General features: G+C 41.7%; 1 protein-coding gene across 2 annotated transcripts in view; it reads right to left on the bottom strand.

Moving 5' to 3' along the window:
* The window catches only part of LOC147436542 (uncharacterized), a 35,056-nt gene extending 14,245 nt beyond the window's left edge, over positions 1 to 20,811 (bottom strand). The window contains exons 1-2 of one of the 2 annotated variants that reach the window (XM_086489413.1): positions 20,220 to 20,811; positions 19,686 to 19,815 (exon numbers count right to left, since the gene is read on the bottom strand). In XM_086489413.1, coding sequence (XP_086345539.1) covers positions 19,686 to 19,815; positions 20,220 to 20,355 — 266 coding nt within the window. In that variant the 5' untranslated portion in view covers positions 20,356 to 20,811. The remainder of the gene's footprint in view (positions 1 to 19,685; positions 19,816 to 20,219) is intronic. The other variant, XM_086489414.1, reaches the window with a different exon arrangement.
* Positions 20,812 to 21,191: the final 380 nt, after the last annotated feature.

The raw sequence follows: 21,191 nt of genomic DNA, 5'->3' as shown, positions 1-21,191 counted from the left end.
AAATTTGTGATACGAATTGTTGTTTTATGTTTGTGCTTTTGAAGGTACTCCATCATAGAGAAGGAGCAAAGATGCCTTGGCCTATGCTCAAAGATTCCATGGACGGAATTGGGAACGTTCTATAGGGATTTACTCTCTAGGAACAGACATAAACATAATTGAAAGCTCGTCTCTCAAGAATTTCCCGCACAGGGAGGAACTGACCACCATCGAGTCTGAAGATGTAGAATGGAGGGGTCACTCCGGTTCTTGTGCTTGTAAAAAGGTTTCTCCCTAATAAAGACTCTCTTTGGGGGGGGGGAGCAACCCATCTGCTTGTCACAAACACTGTGTCAATCTTCTCCCTCATCTCTTTTGAGTTGAAAGTTTAGTTTGTGACAAGTTTACTTATAGGTGTTGCATCCAGATGTCCATACGATTGGTAGTTGACACACAAAGAACATATTTGAGGAGATCTTTTGTGGTAGATCTGACATCCACCTGCTACCCGATCCAGAGGGGAGGTGTGCTCATGGTAGCAAACGTGAACATCATCTGATTCACCTTTTTTGTGACACCTTTGACATGGTATCAGATCCAAGGTGTGCTCTTGAGTCAGATCAGTGATTTGTGCGAGTATTTAATGTTGAATTTCCTTGACAAAAAGAATGATTTTCTAGTTTTTGGTGCTTTCTATCCTCTTGGGGTTGTGAGCCGTAGTGGACTGATTTGAAGGTTTTATTCATCCAACTTTTCCTAGCTTTGTCACATGCCAATGAATGCATCAATAATGTCAAGGCGTGATGATTCTAACTTTAACCCGGTCCACAATGAAGAAATACAAGAAAAGGAAGTTCATGATGGAGCAATAGTAAACAAGGAGTGGGTGGATTGGTCCTAGTTCTACTCTCGTATATGTGATCAACCAATCAAGATACCTAAATTTCCCTCGGATTGGCAGTTGAATGGCAACAATTATGTCATTCGAAAAGAAACCAAAATGATAGTTTTCAACTCTTACAAGCTTGGAGGCTTTGTCAGTAGCAACTTTCAAAAGCCAATGGATCTAGCGCCTGGGGGATCCATTCTGTATAGGAAAGGATATGCCAAATAGGCCTTGAACACACATGATACTAGCGGTTTACATATAGTGACCCCCCAAAGCTAATTATCACCCCCTTCTTATGCTTAGAAGAGCTTTGTTGATTACGAGTGGCGGATTGAACACCATTTCTAAATACGAGATTGTTACAATGATATTGGACCACGAGGAGTGGTTCAATGAGGGAAACAAGCCAAACTTCAAGCCTTTGTTGGTTCTTCCGGTTACAATAAAAAGAAGTAGAAGGGTAAGAAGAAAAGCAACAACATTTCCAAGAAGACTAATGTTGGAAACCATGCATTGAAAATAGATTGGCATTACAATCTTTGTGGAAAAAAGGCCATTATTCGTGGAAATGGCCAAAACAAGTTGGTGAGGCTTTTACTTCTTCGACGGCACTGTAGTCACCGCGGCATTTGTTCATGTGAACATGCTACCTTTGTTCATTTGAATTCTTGATAGTGGTGCTACACGGCAACATTGTACTTCCAATTTCATCAATGAGAAATTGGAGATTCCTATGCACAACGAGGGTACCATGGAGTTGATTCTAGATAGAAAAGGGGGTATGCATAGCTCCAAGGTTCTTTATGTTCCAAAGGCGGGTTTTCATCTCATGTATGTACATGAAGTGTGCAAGTTAGGCATGAAGGTGAAGTTTTCACAAAGGATGCATTGACCATATGGGATCGAGACTCCAACAAGGAGATCAAAGGGGGCATGATGGAGCATGGTCCCTACAAGCTCCACGCTCTTTCTCTGGTGGCTCATACTCTTACAAGGGGTTTATGGTATTATCGATTTGGTCATTTAAACATTGATAATGTTTGTCGTGCTTTTCTCAAACAATTGATTGAAAGCTTACCAAATGTTGGGAGTAAGCATGGGAAATGCATTACTTGCATTCGTGGAAAGCAACATAGAGAAACGATTCAGAAGCACTCTACATGCCACTATTGAAGGTTTAGAAATGGTTCACACTGACCTTTCTGGACGTATGCAGACTTGATCTTTGTGTATAGCTCTTTACTTCATGTTGTTGGTGGATGATTTAGCCACTTTAATTGGGTATATTCTACAACATAAATCAGAGGCATTTGATCTTTCCAAGAAGGGAAGTACCATACATTTGTTGAGAAGGAAACCGGCAAAGTGTTGAAGACAATTTAATTTAATTTCTGCAGACCATGACATCAAGTGGGAGCTTGCAAATTCTTGGTCACCCTTTGAAATGGAGTTATGGAGCATAAGAATAGAACTACGGTGGAGATGGCAAGGCTAATGCTCAAGCATAGAGACCTGCCAAAGTCTTTAATGTGGAGGTGGTAGTGACAATAAAAACTACCAACGGCTCCTATGTCTTTAGTTCCAAGGAAGACTTTGTTCGAGGATTACTTTGGTAGCAAACCAAATGCCTCTCAATTTTCAATATTTGGAAGCGATGAATACATCCATCTACCAAAGAAGTAGAGGGGGAATTTTGACCCCAAGTCCAACAAAATGATTTTTGTCAGATAAAATCGTCTTTCCAAGGAATACCCAATTTATGATCCGCAAAAGAAGAATGTTGTACTTAGATGCAATGTACTCTTTGGTGAGTGTATTTCTTTAGAGGACGTTTATGCTCCCAATTCTTCCACAATTATCCCTTATTTGCCTATTCTTGGAGATCTTGACAATGATTTCCTTGTTGAGGTTGATGAACCCTCTTATCTAGTCCCAGTCACTCAGGCTCGACGAATACACCTATCCTTGATGATGGAAATGAAAAAGATTCTCACCATGGTACTCATGTTGAGGAGAATGTACCAATAGCTCCCTCTTCCAAGGGCAAACCCAACAAGTTACCAAAGTAGCTATTGGATACTTTGTGTGATGCAACTACTTCAGATTTTCCACTTGATTGGCATGATTCTGTTCTCAACAACTTCAAAATGTTGAGAAAAATGGGCCTTCATTATAGGTGAACTATGCCTTGATGTCCTCATTGATTCAACTACAAAGACCCTCTTACAATCGAGAAGGCCTGGCCCTTTCACAATCAAAGTGGAAGTTGGTCATGCAGAAAGATCTTGATTCCATCAAGAAGAATAACACATGGGAGTTGATTCCACGAACGGCAAAGCAAAAGGTCATTGATGTCAAATGGGTTTACAAGACCAGTACAAATCTGATTTCAGTGCTTTTTGGAGTGATTTCATGGAGCAGTAAGAAGCAGCATACAAATTTATTATCATCCACAAAGGCCAAGTACATGGTTGTTTGTACTACTATACATGTGAGTCAGTGTAGTTAAAAAGGCTACTTCGGAGATTGTATGGCTGCAGAAGACGACCATGATCTACTACTCTAACAATCACAGTTGATTTCTCATAATCTCAGGAACCCAATTTTTCATACTCGGATTTATCATATAGACAAGCAATAACATTTTTTTCTTGAGAATACCAAGGATGGATCTATTTGACTAGAGTATTCTCCTATGTCACACTCAGAGGGAGGGGGATCATTTGCAAGAAATCACCTATATCATGTGCGTTCAAAGGGTATTTTAAAAATCCCATGACCCCTTTCTCTTGACAAACGTTTCCAAAATGCAAAATAAAAACCACTTCCATAAAAGTAATTTTAGTAATTTTTAAAAAGGTTCCCAACAAAAACCCCCTTATTTTGAACTCATGTACTATACTTTGGCATTTCAGATGACCCTACTAATAACGTCACCAAACCTCTAGCACGTGATATTATCCCTTCATGCCAGCTCCCTTGGATTGTCCCCCATCCACGAGATGAGAGGGGGTGCTAGAGTCACACCTTCATGTCCCGTGGTGGTTCCTATACCTCCCATGAGCAGATTAGGGAGTGAGGGCTATTTTGTGGTTATGCCCAACCATACTTGGGGTAAACATACCTTCTTTGATGGTACAATCCACAGGTTGTGCCCATACAATAGGCTTGCATGAGGCAAGACCCTTATTCCTAGGGTTTTTGGAAGTCAAAGTCTATAATGTTTCATAGTTTTCCTGTCCGTGGCCATTTTATTACTATTTAAAGTAATGTGCCATATTTATCAGGGTTCCCCGTTCATGGGGACTAGATTTGTGAGTAAGGAATTTTTGGGGAGTCCCTATATAGGGACCCACACACCCGTTGTATTCAGCCGTATCATCATTAGGAAAGCTTGGCAACGTTTTGGGTAGCGCTCTATCTTGCTTGCGCTTTTTCATTTCTTAGAGTTCTTCAATTTATGCCCAACGGACTCCATATTCACGTGTTCATTGTTTGTCTTTCTGTGATCACAGTTGTCGCCTACTACTAGGGTGACCTAGTGAACTACAAGTAGCCAATAGAGCAAGGCAATTTCCCAGAAGGGCTCGTGGTTTTTCCCAGAAGGGCTCCTCCTTGGCCTGGAAGGCTATATATAGTGTGTGCATGCGCGCATGCACGCGTAGATATGGCGCGCGCACACACACACGTGAGGTGGTGGCAGCCCAAGGAGAGGATCCTTGAGCAAAAGCAAAGCTAACAGCATTTTGAAGTATGTCCCAAGGGCCCATCTCCGGCCTCATACCAGCCACAACCATAATAGGAGTGCCAGCTACTCATGCAACAGAAGCTCACAGAAGGCTCATACGGCATTGTGCGTGAAATTTCATATAGAGCCTGGGTTCGTAGAGCATCTTGAGTAGTCAACAATTGCACCTAAAATCTCTCTCTCAAGAATTCTGCATCAACCTTATTCACAGAGGAATTATTCTTCACACCATTTGACTCACCAAGAAAGAGTCGTGGGTGTTGATTCTGCCCCTAGTACTTCAATAGAGGAGCCTCAGAAGTCTGATCGAGGGAAAAGTGTCACCCACAAAGGCATCGTGAGGTCCATGATATGCCTTGGTATGCACAATGGCCTTTGCTCACAAAGTTCTCATCATCCCCAATTATTTACACCTGTGGAACATCATGCTGGATTACAGGAAAGAAGGGGAACCATGGGAATCATTGATTGGGGCATTGGTCTGAGAGGCGGCACAGAGCAAAGGCCCACCAACATCACCAACAAGGGATAGCATGACTAATAGCCCTGGCAACCACCGGAGATCTTGGGATAGGCGATTAGCTTGTCCATGGAGCAAGGCTTCATATGTATTATTTTTGCAAGCATGAATGAGATTTTTGCTAGATTCTACACCGAGCTTGCTGAGTTCCAGAGTTCTTGGGAGGATAGGATTACCATCAACATAGGGTTTACCAAAGATTGGATGGATAGAAAAACAATCGGAAACTTGGATGCACATCGCACCAAGTTTGGCTTGTCACCCAAGTGATGCCTTTACCCCCTTCCAAAGATGGCTCATGAGTCCTCTGATGTTTGAAATTTAGTGCATCTTGTCTTATGTCATAAGCTACACTGATTTCTCTTAATAGCAAGGCAATTTTGTCACTGTATTGTTGTCAACGCATTGTCTATTTATGAGGAGTTGATGGTGGCTCACAAGTTATGGTCTACTTCTATGAGTCTTGAGCATGGCTCAAATGATAAAATGTTGATGTTTAGGGTTTAGGATGGTGCAATCCAATGTCTACCGAATCTCTATTTATAAGTCTTGAGAGTAGCTCAAAGGTTAAGCACGTGAGTGTGGCTGAAAACTCTTTGGTACTCCATTGTTTTTTTCACTTACAAGCTCACAATACAGATGAGGTAAAATTACAAGTAATCAAAAGAAAATCTTCCTAGAAATTCTTTGTGGTGTGTTGATAACTATTACAAGGTATATCTTCAAAGTTTTTTGACAAGTCTTAAAATGCGTTTTCGGAGGAAATTATTGCAAAGTATAGAAATGCTTGCAAGGTGCCTTTCAAAGTGTCCGTAAAATCAACAACTTTTATGAGCTACTAAGCATTGAACTAGGCTGAACACCTTTTGGTAGCAATAACTGGCTCCAAAATATCCTCCATCTCCTGCATAGAGCTCACGTTCTCGGATGTGCATACTGACTGCTTATTTGCATTTGGCCCACTATTCACATGAGAATAATCTATAGCATGTCATACATCCACTTAAGCATCATTTTAGATACTCTTGAAATCCACATCATAGTGTAGAGGAACCTTTGGCTTCACATCACCTTGCCATCCAAGCTCTTGCAATCTCTCTAGCTTCCATTTTTAATGCTTTGTAATCCTTATTGCATCGTCAAAAGTCTCAGATATTTTAAGCTCAACCTTTAATCTCAAATCAGCCCTTAAACTTTGCATAAACATACTCACAACCAATTGACCCAACCTAGGGACTAAACATGCACCACTTCCATATAGGCTTCTCCTTTGGAAGTTTTTGCACAAATTCTGAAGAAAACCTTCTGTTGGACGGGAGAGACTCACACACCCATGAAGTGCATGCAAACACTACCTAGATCAACATAATGTCAATCGAGGACACGGATGACACGATAGGCACACGGAGGAAATCTCTTAAGCTTGTTAGGCTGAGACCATCCTACACATACAACACTCTGGAAGGCCAACTAAACCACAATCAAGAACCTCACTGCTCTCAACTACACCACCTAGCCACATACACACATACGGAAGGTAACTCACCTAATCATGCCAGATTTGTACGAAACTTAAGGAACACCATCCCCTCACTAGGATACACCTGTCCCTAAGCTTGTACACTCAAAACCCTCACTCTAAACCCATCTGCGGAAAACGCGTAGGATGACAGAACAGAATTTTGAAAGTGCCCGAAACTGAAATTTATGAGTACCTATGCGTAGCTTATGTCGCCACGATTCTATAGACTCCTAGCACGCAGAAAACAGACATCCTTTGATACACTTACGGCCACAAATAGCTCGTAGATGCATCGGCATGTGCGCTTCGTCTCGCGTGGAATGCTTGGCGTCGTCGCGTAGCTCTCCTCGAGCCTACAGCAATGGTGCAGTCGGATCTCCAATGTGTTGAGCGAGCCGGGCGTAGCGAGAGGATGAAGCTCACGCTCACTCTCTTTCTCTCTCACACACAGTAGACGGCAGCGCTAAGTTTTGATTATGATCAAAGTCTTCTTTTACAAAATAACCTAGGTACCTTATATACTAAGGCTACCTTAGGTTTAACCAAAAATGGGGTTGAAAGGGTCAAATGGCTTTGTATTTACAATCTGGAAGTGCCATTGCACCCCGGTTTCTGAAACTAGAATAACTACTCATTACAAATGACGTTTATAGCCATAATCCGCAGCATTTCATAACTCGCAAAAGATAAGACTTTGGTACAAAACTTGAGTTATGTTGTGTTGTTGACCCAGCGGTCAACATTCTCCCCTTCCGCGTTCATGTCGTCCCCGACATGACCTGATTGTCGATGGCGATGTGGTCTTTGCTGTCGTTTTGTCGTCGGAAAGAAAGTATAGACTATAGCCTTTGTAGTAGCTTGTCTTGTTCGTCCAATCCGATGTACATAGTCTTCACATGATTCAGGAAAATCATAATTGATGACGAACTTTATGTCTTTCACATCCACGCTCCGATCTGCAGCATCTGTTTCTGTCATTATAGGTCTACTGTCAGGTCTAAATTCAAAAAGAACCCAATGTCGTTTAACTTGACTCTTATCATCATGGATAGAGAAAGCTCCATCCATCCCTTGCTCCAGCAAATCTGTCAATTCGGAGTATTTGTGATTCTCAGAAACAACTTCTACAATCTGTAGAATTGAGTGATTGGCTTTCTGATCTTGTGAGCCAATGACAACTTTGTAAGGATTTATGTTGTGTTGTTGACCCAGCGGTCAACACTTTGCTGTTGTTTTGACTTCATCTGTTGCACTGCTTGTATCTTTATCGAACCACAACAAGAACTATGATCCATTAGAGCGGACATCTATCATCATAACCATTCATCTTCTGAGATCCTCTGATTACTTTTGTGTCTGCTCTTCTTCATTGGTAACTTCTTTGTTCCTGTTCTTTGTCATTGTAGGCCATTCTTCGACTCGCCATTGAGGAGAAGTATGCTATGATCTGAAATTGGTGCTCCAATTCATTTGTCAATTGATTTGAGTAACATTTCCTTATTGTTGATGTAGAAGGAATATGTACAAGAGGATGGTGATAGGTGTCTTTAGATTAGGGTCTAAAACCTGGACGACCAAAGGGAAAAAACCCGGTGGCAAAAAAATGCCTTTGGTATACGCTCTTATTGGAGTTGAGCAGTTGAACATGAAGTACATGTTCATGAAAGGTGAGTGCTTGGGTGAAACACGGAAAGAGTGCCTGATGCAAGTGCCAATTATGGGACACTCTATATGCATATGAGAAATTTGTCAACAAAAGCATGCAATGTGAAAGAAGGAGATGATGGGTGTTTTGAGGAATAAATGTAGCACATGTGACATCAAAAAGATGTCTCAATAGCTTCCACCTTTCCAAGAAGGGTTTTCAATGTAGAAGTTTCTCCACTCGTATCTCACTGTGCTCAGTACGTGAGTGTCTTTTGGACCTTCTCCTTCACTTCACCAGACTTAAGTATTTAGACTTCGACTCTTTTGCTCACCTATACCAGTATGAGCGACACAACGTAAATATGCTCAACTCTTCCAGCTTGAGCAGTACTTAGAATAGCTAAGACGCTTAGACCACATAGAATATTACTTGAAGCTTTGGGACTAACACCTCACTCATTTTGTGGCTTAGCTACTCGACTCTGACTTTGATGACTTGTCGGTTGCATGTTGACACTGCTTTGTGACAAGTTCTTCGGCTGTTGTAGTGGCTACTGAGACATACTTCGTGAAGTTTCATCGTTTTCCTGTACCTTCTTCTCTTTGTTGTGCTCAAGCCTCTCGTCAGTCTTTTCTTCATGTGGATTATGGATTTTTTTATTTTTTCTTAATAATAAACAAAGAAAATCTTAAAACAACTCAACAAAAGAAAAATCATTCAAATAGAAATCTAAATGCTATGTACACTATACACATGTCCCTAGGGGCTCATATATGGATTTTGTCCCCATACTCCTCTGTAACACTACTATGAGGGCATATACTCTAAATTTCGTCAAAAAATTATCACAATAAAACGCAAAAATTCAATGCATCACACAAAACATTGCCCTCTAACAGTCATAATGTTAGGTCCGCATTCAGAATGCCTCCCCCCTTCCTATTTGGAGTCATCCCTTACGACAGGGTATAGCAAAGGGTATGTGTTGTGCTTGGGCAATTAAAAGTTGTGCCTATGCATGCCTTGTAATGTAGCCCTATTATGCATACACAGTCAATGCATGGAAAAGATTTATGTTGTGCAAGATGTGGGTTTAAGCAATTTGCTTATTGGCATTTGTTGGCGAGGCTTCCTATTCTAAGCAATGTAATGGTCTTTGAAGCTCCTGTATCGTTGCTTGATTGAAGCAATTTTCTCTCTTTTAACTGTACTGTAATCGTAGGAAGAATTGTAAGAATTCAAGCGGCGATGCATTGACAGCAGTTTTGTTGTTCTTCTTTGGGACCCATTTCTTTGCGATTATTGGTTGTTTTGTTGCTGGCTCTCGTTTGGGAACCCATACTTGCCCGTGCTTCGTTTGTGTTTGAAGAGACTTCTTTGGGATCCACCTTTTTGTTGTGTGAGTCGACAGTGGTCTTTGCTTCAGCCCTTGTACGCTTGGTTGGTGACGGGATTCAGGCTTTGAAAGTTGATATTGTGGTTGTTTTGGAATCCAAATGAATTCCTGACTTTTTTGTACTTGAATCAACTTCTTTGGAGCCCAAACCTGAGTTGTAAAAGCTTGCGACTTTGTGATATTCTTAGCCGTTCGTGCACGCTTTCCTTGTTTTTGTTTTGGTGTTGGATCTTGTGATTTGTCATTAGAGATCTTTGTCTTCTTGATCCATATCTGTTTTTGGCCGATCTGGCTTTTTGGTATCCAGATTTGTCGAGCTTTTTGGCTTTGACGTGTTGTACTGTTCTTTTGACCTGTCATGGTTGTTGTTGAAGGGGTTGGTACTGATAGTGATGGCCTGAGTTGATGATAGGGGATGTTGTAAGATTCATCACTATCGCTACTATCCTCAGCAAGGTTGACTTCTTGTACTTTCCTTTGATTTTTTGGCTGGTAGTGGAAAGTTACTGTCTGTTTGCTCGTGGGTGGTAGTTTCTTGGAGGACTTTTCTAGCCCATTGATTAGAGCATTGTTAGCTCGTTGCTCTGGTCGTATTCCTCCTAGCTGAGTCTTTGCATCCTTATTAGGAGCCATGTATGAGGGTGCTTGTGGTGGCTGTGTCTTCAAGGAGGACTTTGGAATCCACTTTTGATGCACTTTATTCGTGTAGCGATGACATTGATTCTTGGGTCGTTGATCTTCTTGAAGCTCGAAGTGTTCTACAGAGTCATAGAACTCGTCGTCTTCTTCATCTTTTGATTCTCCACATTTCTTTGTTTGCTCCTTATTTCGAGAGCTTGCTGATATCTGGTTCTCTTCGTTTTCTTGGATTACACTCACTGCAAAATAAGGAACGACATCATAGCCATTTTCATCACCAAACTTTGTTGTTGGAGCATCCTCCACGGCGCACACATCCAGAGTAGCCAAGATGTGTTCCCATCCAAAAGGCTCTAACTCTTCTTCAGGAAATGGTTCTGGGATATAGTCCATATCCTCTATAACCCGTTCTAGGATACATTCCTCACGTTTCAAGCTACCACATTGTGAAGCTCCACACATCCACATGTCTTTAGGCTTACCTAACCAAGCTGGAAGTTTTGATCTTGCTACTGTGGCGGAATCAAACTCCTCAACCGGTGTTCTCGTCACATCCCTATAGCTATGGTCCCTCAAGTTTATCTTTGTTATGGTTTCCATATGTCTCAGGTATATATGGTCATAACCCCAATCTTGGACCATTTTCACTTGTCGCATGAATGGTCTTCCCAGAATGATGTCATAGTTGTTCTTCTTGCCAAAGTCAACAACAGCAAAAGTGTGTTCATATTCAATGCCACAAGAAGTAACAAGTACTTTTTCTAGCAGTCCTAGGGGCTTTTCTTTGTGTCCATCTGCAAGCTGCAGGGTCATTCGTGTGGATATCAAGGTAGGTTCTCCCCATTTTTTCCAAACCTCTTTGGTTGCAATGGCCACACCAGCTCCACTGTCAAGGATTGCCATGGTTTTTACACCATTGAATTCCATAGGAAGGGTGGTGTTTCCATCTTCTCCCTCGTAATACTCGCCTACCTTGTTTAATGACACTGGCCTAGTATTTAGTTGAGGCATTTCAAGCTCTTTGATGCCTTCCTCGATTTGAGTCATTGGGGTTTTTACACCAAATTTCTCTAGACATTTATCCACATTAGCCCACATGTTTGGTCTTGTTCTGAGCAACTCCGCTAACATTATTGTACAGGTGACTAGGGTAGATAGAATATCTACTAGCCCCTTTGAATCGATGGCCTTGTTGGGAGACAGTCTCTGTGATGGGACTGCAACGACATCTGACTTGGTCTCGTACTCTCCCATGTAGGACGGTAGTGTTCTTATCGAATGGGGTTGACTATCCATAGATTATACAGATCCTTTGTCGCCCCAACACGATTGCACGTCTAGATTCATTTGAGATCCAGTCTCAAATTCCTCTATTGGTGGTAGAAACACTCCTCGTTCATCACCAGTCTTGTCTACTCGTCTTCTTAGGTCATCGGCTTCATTGGCCTCTTTGACTTGTTTCCACAATTCATCAAGACCATCTATCTCTTTACAATCCTCAGGTATAGCTTGGTGAAATCCCTCGGAAGAGTTATCCGTGGTATTCAGTACTATCCTTGGTTCTAATGCTGGGTCTTTGAGGTTTGGTATGTGCTCATGACTAGAATCTGGCTCTTTTAGTTCCTGGTTTGGTGGGATTACTTGTGTAGGCATGACACGGATCACATCCTCAGGTTTTGCAATTGGTAGTTCTAGTAAAGCTTGGGCTGTTTGAATCATTTTCTTGCACATTTCAAACCTTTGCTTTTCTAGTTCCGTATAGGGATATGTCATCCACCTGTGTTCTTGGGTTTGTTTGTTTTTGAGCCTCGCATCATAGGCTTTCAAGAGGGCATCTAATGTCTCATTAACCTTCTCTACCAACACAGATCCTCCTGAACTAGCACTTCTCGGTTTCTCATCCGTGGATGGTTCTTCTAGAGGTTTAACCATCTGTGTAAGAGAAGGTGCCTCCTTTTCCTCATGTTGTTTTATCTTCTCCTAAGCTTCGGTAAGCTTCTCAGCTAGGGATTTTTGCTCTCGTTCCCTGCGTGCTTTCATCCTAGTCTTTCTAGCTTTCCAACTATTTCGTTTGCTCTTGGTTTTCTCACTAGGTGCGTTTGTCTTTGGTCCATCATCTGTCTTTGGACTCATGTCACTTTCTGTGTTCCTTGTCTCTGGATTCTCATCAGCTTTCTTTTGAGTTTGTGCTCTCGTAACCACTTGAACTGGTACGACATTTTCATTTTCTGAGCTACTAGGTAGCTGAACAATCCCTGCTACATTTGTCGTTATTTTCCTGATTTGGTTTGGTTTTTTTTGGGCAATCGGGGATCAAGTGAGTGATGTCACACTCAAGACAATAGGCATTTACTTCAGTGATCTCCGTATGAGGACATTGTTTGACCAAGTGGTTGTCACGACTTTTGTGACAATCTGTCTTTGGTTGAGGAGATTCTTTCAGCATTTCCTCTTGGCTATAAGCAAGCTTTGACCTAGATAAGCCGCTATTTGCAATGAATCGCAATGTCCTTTCGTCCATTTCATACCTTCTTTCTTTCGATTGAAACCCAGGAGGTGGAGGTTGTACCGGCCTCACCACTCCATGTGTTTCTCTCACCTTTTGTTGCTCCGAAGGGTAGTACTCACTGTGGTTGCTATACCACATTGTAGCTGGTACTGGCATTGGTTTATTTGATGCTTCCATCATTGGCATGTATCTCATGTCTACCGGCATTCTAGCACCTGGCAGCGGAGGTTGTTGTCCTAAGACAAGCTGTGGCCTTAAAACTCCAACTGGTCCTGGCACATTCCCCGTAATGTATCTAGGTGGAGTAGGTGCTTCTGAAACAGGTTGTACATACCTCTCCCTAGCATTTTCCATGCTATAATAGCACTCTTCCTTCGTATGGTTCGTCTCTCAATTTCACACCACTTCGGCTCTCCCGAATCAGACCTTACAAGAGGAATCAACCTCTTGACCAAGTCGTAGATAAGATTTTCTTGATCAATAGGTGCCGTTGGCTTGACAATGGACTCACTTATCTGTGAAACACTGTGCTGAGAGGATGTGTCATCTCCTTGACTCTTTAAGTCCTTTTCTTTGTATGCCTCACAGTTATCCACTAGATAAAGAGCTTCTTTGATCAACTCGTTTAGCGTCATCCTCCTTATCATATGTAAATCCTTCTGAAGGCCCTCATCTCTCATTCCCTGGATAAAGATCAACATCAGTCGTGCTTGCGTAGGTAATTCCGCTCTCGGACAGAGCTTAACATATCTCTTGAGCCCTAATGATGCTTTGCGTACCGATTCATCCTCTTTCTGTTTGAATCCATGGATTTGCGAGACCGTGTTGTGAGCAATGCCTTTTGGCGAGAATTCTTCAATAAACTCCTCAAACAACTCATCTAGGGTCTCAAAATCCCATTTTTCCACCGAGTCGAACCATGTAGCTGCATCATCTTCTAGAGTCAATCCAAATCCCGCAAACTGTGTCGCAAAATCTGAAACTTCCTCTGCTCTAATCACTCTTTTAAAAGCCGTTACGTGATCTCTCGGATCTTTATCTCCGGAGTATTTTCTGTTTACCCATTTTTGGACTTGGGATGGTCTAACTCGTCGATTGTCTACAAGTCTAACCAGAGACTCTCCCAATCCTTCTCTCGTTATCGCTCTTGAAGGGAATCCTGGTGGCTCTCTTCTTGGAATTCCTATAGGAATTCTCGTGTTTGGTGGAGGCATTTGTGGTCCTTCATTGACCAAATATCCACCTCTTTCTAGTACAGTCTGTGGATTTGTGCTTTCTACAACTCTGTATTCTCATCCATACTTGTCAACAACTATAGATCTCCATTGACAGTCAACTCCGTATGTGTAGACATATAAGAGCTTGTAATCCGTTATCTCTTCTAGGTATGGATCTGAGCACCTATAAAGATTGACCTCATTGTCATCAATGTATCTATATAGTCCTTCACTCTCATGACCAATCATCCAAACTCTCTCATCAAGATGGGTCTTTATCAATTGCAAGTTTGGAAGATCCATTGTGGGAGGATATTCCTCTATCGTTGGGATCTCCAAGCTTGTGTAAGCTGCGTTTGAATCTAGGGTAGACATGATTTTTGGGCTTAAGAGCTTTTGCTTGGTTCAAGTAGACTTAGTCCACTATGTTCAAGTTCTTTGGTTAGGGAAAAGTCGAAACTATGTCCAAAGCCGCAACCGTTTCGTCACAATTCTCGCAAATTGTCGCTTTTAGACATCCCTAACTTACGGATGAATTTTGAGGCCTCAAACGACGTTTTTTTCAAAGTTGAACTAAAAGGTTTCCGTAGGCATACATTTAGTTCAAGTTTTGCTCTAACATCTGTAGAGCCGCTCTCAGGCTACGTTTTGATATAAAAACTTTTCCGATCCGATACCGTTTGTGAAAGTTATGGCCAAAACAGTAAAATGCAGTTTAGACTGGTCAAAATGAGTCCACATTCAATTTTAAAAGAAGATTTGGGATCTCTGTGACACTGTGAACACTTCTAGAAGTATGGTCAAAAATATAGTTGGACCCTAAAACTGGCCTAGAGACATACTACGCATCAGAATTTAACAAAATTTGGTCCAGAGACTCCCCTTAAGTCCAGCAACACAATGGTATGCTCAGAATTTCATTTGGATTTAAAAATGGCCTTGAGACATCCTACGCGTAGGATGTCTTTTTGCTCGGAATGACTTGAAATTTTCACCCCAGCTTCTCCTTGATGTGCTGATCACAGTGGTGTGCTCGTAAGTTGGTTTGGAGTCCTAAATCAAGTTGGAGATATCCTACGCGTAGGATGTCTTTTTGCTCTGTTTCAGCTCAAACTTGCACTGTAGCTTCCCCTTGATGTGCTAAGCTCACAGCTCTTTTTACTTTTTGATTCTGACAACTATAGGTTGGTCAAATGATCAAGAATCTGTTCCAAAGCTTGATGTCTGTTTTGATGAATTCCTAAGTCAAATCAACTCCAAATTGAACCAAAATTGACTAGGAGGCTTATTACAGTCTATATGACACCCTGTTATGTCCACAGTTTGAATTTGGCCTCTAAATCATGCCTTAGACATCCTACGTGTAGGATGTCTAACTGCTCAGAATTGCCCCAAATTTGAATCACAGACTCTCCTTATGGTGTTGATCACAGTGGTATGCTCAAAATTAAGTTTGGAGTGCAAAATCACACATATGACATCCTACGCGTAGGATGTCTTTTTGGCCTGTTTGACCCCAGACTTGTCCCACAGCTTCCCCTTGATGTCAGTAACCCAGTGGTATGCTTAGATTTTGGTTTGGATTTCAAAAGTCCCAATTTTTAGCTGTTCTTGCCTTTTTCAGTCAAAAGTGTTAAAGTCCAAATGAGCTGAAAACTCTCACATGCATTCAATACAACATTTAGAACATGCCTTTGGAGTCATCCTATGGCTTGGTCTCAAAAATTTTCTCACCCAAATGAGCTGAAAACTCTCACATGCATTCAATACAACATTTAGAACATGCCTTTGGAGTCATCCTATGGCTTGGTCTCAAAAATTATGCCTTGGACACAATTTGGATAAGATGTCTGACAATTCTCGTCTTTTGGCTTTGATCTGTCAAAATTTGGTCAAATTTCCACTTTCCAGGTGAAAATAGGGTAAAACCTACCTTCTAAACACACTAGTAACCTCAGATTTTCAAAATTTCCACCAGATCACCCTGTAGACATCCTACGCGTAGGATGTCTACTGCTGATTTTTTCAGACTGAAGTGTCCCTGATGCTTCCTTATGCTCTCAGCAAGTGCAAGTATGCTTCACAATTGCAAAAACATGCAAAAATCACTCAGTTTAAGCCTTGTCTGAAATTTTACGTTTTCTGACTCCGCCTTTTGGCTTTTGGTCAACAAAAATAGGAAAAAACACCCAAGTCAATATGTTACTAGGGTAAAACCTACCCTCTCAACCCACCGGTGAAGTTAGAATTTTCAAATTTGGTCTCCAGAACCCCCTTGAGACATCCTACGCGCTATGTTTACAAAATTACAGGTTTTCTTCACAGAACCCTTGCAAATGCTCTTTTATATGCACAGCATCAGTCAGTCATACAAAAATATCCACAAAAGCTTGTTTAATGCATTTTTACCCTCAAAAGCACACTTTTCCGTGATTTCAAATAATTCAGTGTTGAATAATTCAGTGATTTCAAATAATTCAGTGTTGAATCAAGCACTTTAGCAAATAATTCAGTGTTGAATAGCTCTAGATCAGAATCGGATCACTTACCTAAAGCTACTCCTACAAGTCATGTAGGGTTTTGCATCTATGAGTAGAAAAACGCTTCACTGCCACACACGGACTAGTAAATGCTTTTATCACCTCACAAATCACTCGACCACCAACAACTACTCTAATCCACAGATCCTAACTAAACCTATCTAGTCGCAGACCGGCCTCGACAAGACACACGCTTCCTGGCTATCCACTTGATCGCGGAATATCCTCTTCCGGATCCACTTAAGAAAAACGCTTTCTTTAGCCGAAACTAAATCAAGCAACCATCACATGAGTGTTAGTAGGAAACCTACTTAGGTCCTTGTGTCCCCAGCAGCGGCGCCAATGTTGGACGGGAGAGACTCACACACCCATGAAGTGCAAGCAAACACTACCTAGATCAACATAATGTCAATCGAGGACACAGATGACACGATAGGCACGCGGAGGAAATCTCTTAAGCTTGTCAGGCTGAGACCATCCTACACATACAACACTCTGGAAGGCCAACTAAACCACAATCAAGAACCTCACTGCTCTCAACTACACCACCTAGCCACATACACACATACGGAAGGTAACTCACCTAATCATGCCAGATTCGTACGAAACTTAAGGAACACCATCCCCTCACTAGGATACACCTGTCCCTAAGCTTCTACACTCAAAACCCTCACTCTAAACCCATCTGAATGAAAGCATGTTAACCTGTCACGCTTTTTGTGCTAGTTAGCAGTTTCAAGTTAGCACATCTTCAAAAAGTTGAGCGTCCGGTAAATTTTTTACAAATAATATCAAAATTTGTCGGAGGTTGTACATTTGGATTCTTTGTTTCAAGTGCTTTGTATAGATATATCATATGTCATAGATCTTGGAGATGTAGCTCAAGTTATTGTACTAGTTAGCATATGTCAAAATTGTGCTAGTTAGCATTGTCCGGGACATGAAAAAACATGACAGATTAACATGCTTTCACCCATCTGCGGAAAACGTGTAGGATGACGGAACAGAATTTTGAAAGTTCCCAAAACTGAAATCTATGAGTACCTATGCGTAGCTTATGTCGCCACAATTCTATAAACTACTAGCACGCAGAAAACAGACATCGTTTGATACACTTACGGCCACAAATAGCTCGTAGATGCGTCGGCGTGTGCGCTTCATCTCGCGTGGAATGCTTGGCGTCGTCGCGTAGCTCTCCTCGAGCCTACAGCAATGGTGCAGTCGGATCTCCAATGTGTTGAGCGAGCCGGGCGTAGCGAGAGGATGAAGCTCACGCTCACTCTCTTTCTCTCTCACACACAATAGACGGCAGCGCTAAGTTTTGATTATGATCAAAGTCTTTTTTTACAAAATAACCTAGGTACCTCATATACTAAGGCTATCTTAGGTTTAACCAAAAATGGGGTTGAAAGGGTCAAATGGCTTTGTATTTACAATCTGGAAGTGCCATTGCACCTCGGCTTCTGAAACTAGAATAACTACTCATTACAAATGATGTTTATAGCCATAATCCGCAGCATTTCATAACTCGCAAAAGATAAGACTTTGGTACGAAACTTGAGTTATGTTGTGTTGTTGACCCAGCGGTCAACACCTTCCCTCTTCGAGCTTGCATTTGATTAATTTAGACATCTTGTAGTTTTTTCATGAGGTCCTCATAGGATCACTCCACCACATGATCAAAATTATCTACCACCTCCTCATCCAGCTGATTTACATTCATACCCCAATATTCATGGTCAATGCAGTATGCAACACTATGCAATTGGCTAAGTGCCCCAACCCATCGGACACTTAGATACTTGACCAAGATATTTCTCCTAGCTCTAGTGAAAGGAGGATGTCATTGCTTGAGAATAGTTTTCTCTGGCTCTTTCATATTTCTTAAGCTCTCCTGAATAGCCCACCATGCCATCCAAACCTTTTCAATGTTTGGCAGTCTCAAATCCAATTTCCGCAAAGTGAGCATCATTGACATCATCACATGGTAGCAATCAGCTACTTCTTCCCAAAACTTATGATATGACAAAGAGATTGTAAATGAATAACCTTCCCTTTCACTTTCTTGTGTTGAGTAGCTTCCCATTCAAAGAAATGGGCACGTGTAAAAGTTTCCATCATCCCATCTTTGTTTCTTAGCAAAGATTAGATCATGTAGAAATTTGTGCAACATCCGGTATCAAAAGGAAACTTCAACGTCATGGTTTCCATGTGTTGACGATACATATTCAATACACATGGCTGTTTTAGCACAAATTTTACAATTTTACTAGTATTGCCTATACATTTTGTGGTCTCGCCTTAGCAATAGCGTCACCAATGATGTTAGCTATGAACTTTTCAAATTTAATCTCGCTTGAGCCATTAATTACATTTAATCTAGCCTGAGCTATTGATTGCATATAGAAAGTATTCCCCTCAAGGACAAACCATCACTATAGTTATCAAGGGGCATCCATGGACATTGTACCAGCCATCGCCAAGTGTAGTACAACCGGAGTGAAAATCCCAATATTCTTCACATGATGATGAGGTACATGAGAGGTAATACATCCCAGTATTAAGAATAATGACCCAAGCACCTCGCCTCCTCTGCAAGGGAATTAGCTAATGTTGCTAGGATAGGGCACTCAAGAACTAGAAGATTATTGTTTACAAGAAAGTTAAAGTTAAATGTCAACCAATTTTGCATAAGAGTTAAGCTTTAGCTTTTAAATTATGTAAATTTTTTGGGATACCCAAGTTTCCTAGTGCCCTCAAAAACCAATCACAAGGAATATAGAGGGAGAGTAGAAAAGGCAATCCTAGGGAAGTGGTGTCCCTTACAAACCTACCCCCAAAATGTTGTACCCTATTGTGGTCTGTATGGCAAAACTCTTGCCCCATCAAGCTAGCCTAAAGAATAGGTATCTCTCGATTATACTAATGACTCTGTTATTAACATGCCCAAGCAAACATTATTAACAAGCCATGCTCACAATTCATAGTTCATGCATCATGCAAATGAATCCTATTGTGTCCAAGAGAGAGAGAGAGAGAGAGAGAGAGAGAGAGAGAGAGAGAGAGAGAGACTCTTACCGGTTGCCCAAGATTGCATGCAGGTCGAAGATGAGCTTCTCTTCGGAGGGTGAGAACATGCCGCGCTTCAAGTCCGGGCGAAGGTAGTTTATCCACCTCAACCTGCAGCTTTTTCCACACCTCTGCAGCCCTGTAAAGCCCCCTTCACATAAATATATAATCATTTCGAATAAAACCCACTTCAGATAATGGACCTGAAAGCCTGGTTTGGGACTCAATTTGCCGCTAATTTGCTCACTAAGTACTCACATTCATGTGATCAGCAATGTGGATAGACATATACACAGAGGTATGTATTAGAGGAGATCAAATTTTAAAACTTGATTATTGTCACCATTGCTATCGAGGTTACGTAGGCGGCGGAATAACCTCCTGACGTAAACGGTAAATGGGTACGTTCTTTGTGGATTTGTGCATATGCAAACATCTTTAGATCGGGACCCAAAACAAGTTGATTTTCCAATTTAATTGTAAGACAACATATGATTGACACAAATCACACATATAAGATTACATATTTCTAAGTTTTTGTACCTGCTTGCTTGGGTAAAGAGCTCCAACATCCATGGCCATGCTTTGCAATGAAGCTGATGAGCTTCTCATCCTCCTCTGGAGACCACAGGCCCTTCCTTAGCTTTTGCTTTTGGCAGCACATGTGGGCACGCCCCATGGAGGGCAAATTCACGACTCTGATCAAGCTGCCGGCCGCAATTTTTCAACTTCTTTCGACAGAAACTCCTCAATGTTGTTCTCAAAATGCTGCTAAATGAAAGGGAATTTTGAGAAGCAGGCCAATGCAGGTGACTAGGACTGGCTAATTGCTGTAGAGTGTGGTGTTTCTATGTCGCACCCACACGCAATTAGTGCACTCTCCGCGGAGATGCAATCACCGTACTGGCGCAGATCAAGTGCTGTAGGTAGACCAAACCAGGGTATTGCAGGCAAATGAAGGTCTTATTCTGAGGGGCAGCTTTCATATCCACATGAAGCAAGACACCTCAGAATTCTGCAGGAGATGCCAATATTGGTGGTGTGATGAGCACATGCATACTAAGAATGCAGCTGTGCTCAATGCTCATGATGATATAAAGGTACTTCATAGGTCCTTGCCTTGTTTCAAACCTCTGCGATAGGAGAAAGTGACTCAATAACAGGGCAAACAGGAAGGTCGCTAGAGACAGAGGGGTGTGTGTGTGTGTGTGAGAGAGAGAGAGAGAGAGAGAGAGAGAGAGCGTGATTTTGTGTGTGTGTGTGTGTGTGTGTGTGTGTGTGTGTGTGTGTGTGAGAGAGAGAGAGAGAGAGAGAGAGAGAGAGAGAGAGATGACGTAGCACTTGTGTGGCTACATTGGCGGTGATGCGGTAGATGATGCAAACACCCGTACGCTCTCCTTCAATTGAGCCTTTTCTCTAACCATAAAGCTCTAACATAACACTTCTTTTCTTGTCAACCCACAAACCCCCTGTACTTCAACGAAGCTTCTCTCTCTCTCTCTCTCTCTCTCTCTC

Source organism: Adiantum capillus-veneris, chromosome 18 (genome assembly GCF_014529385.1).
Source record: "Adiantum capillus-veneris isolate H3 chromosome 18, ASM1452938v2, whole genome shotgun sequence".
Lineage (NCBI taxonomy): Eukaryota > Viridiplantae > Streptophyta > Polypodiopsida > Polypodiales > Pteridaceae > Adiantum > Adiantum capillus-veneris.
Note: the sequence above shows the minus strand (reverse complement) of the source record. Positions and strands in the feature narration are given on the sequence as shown.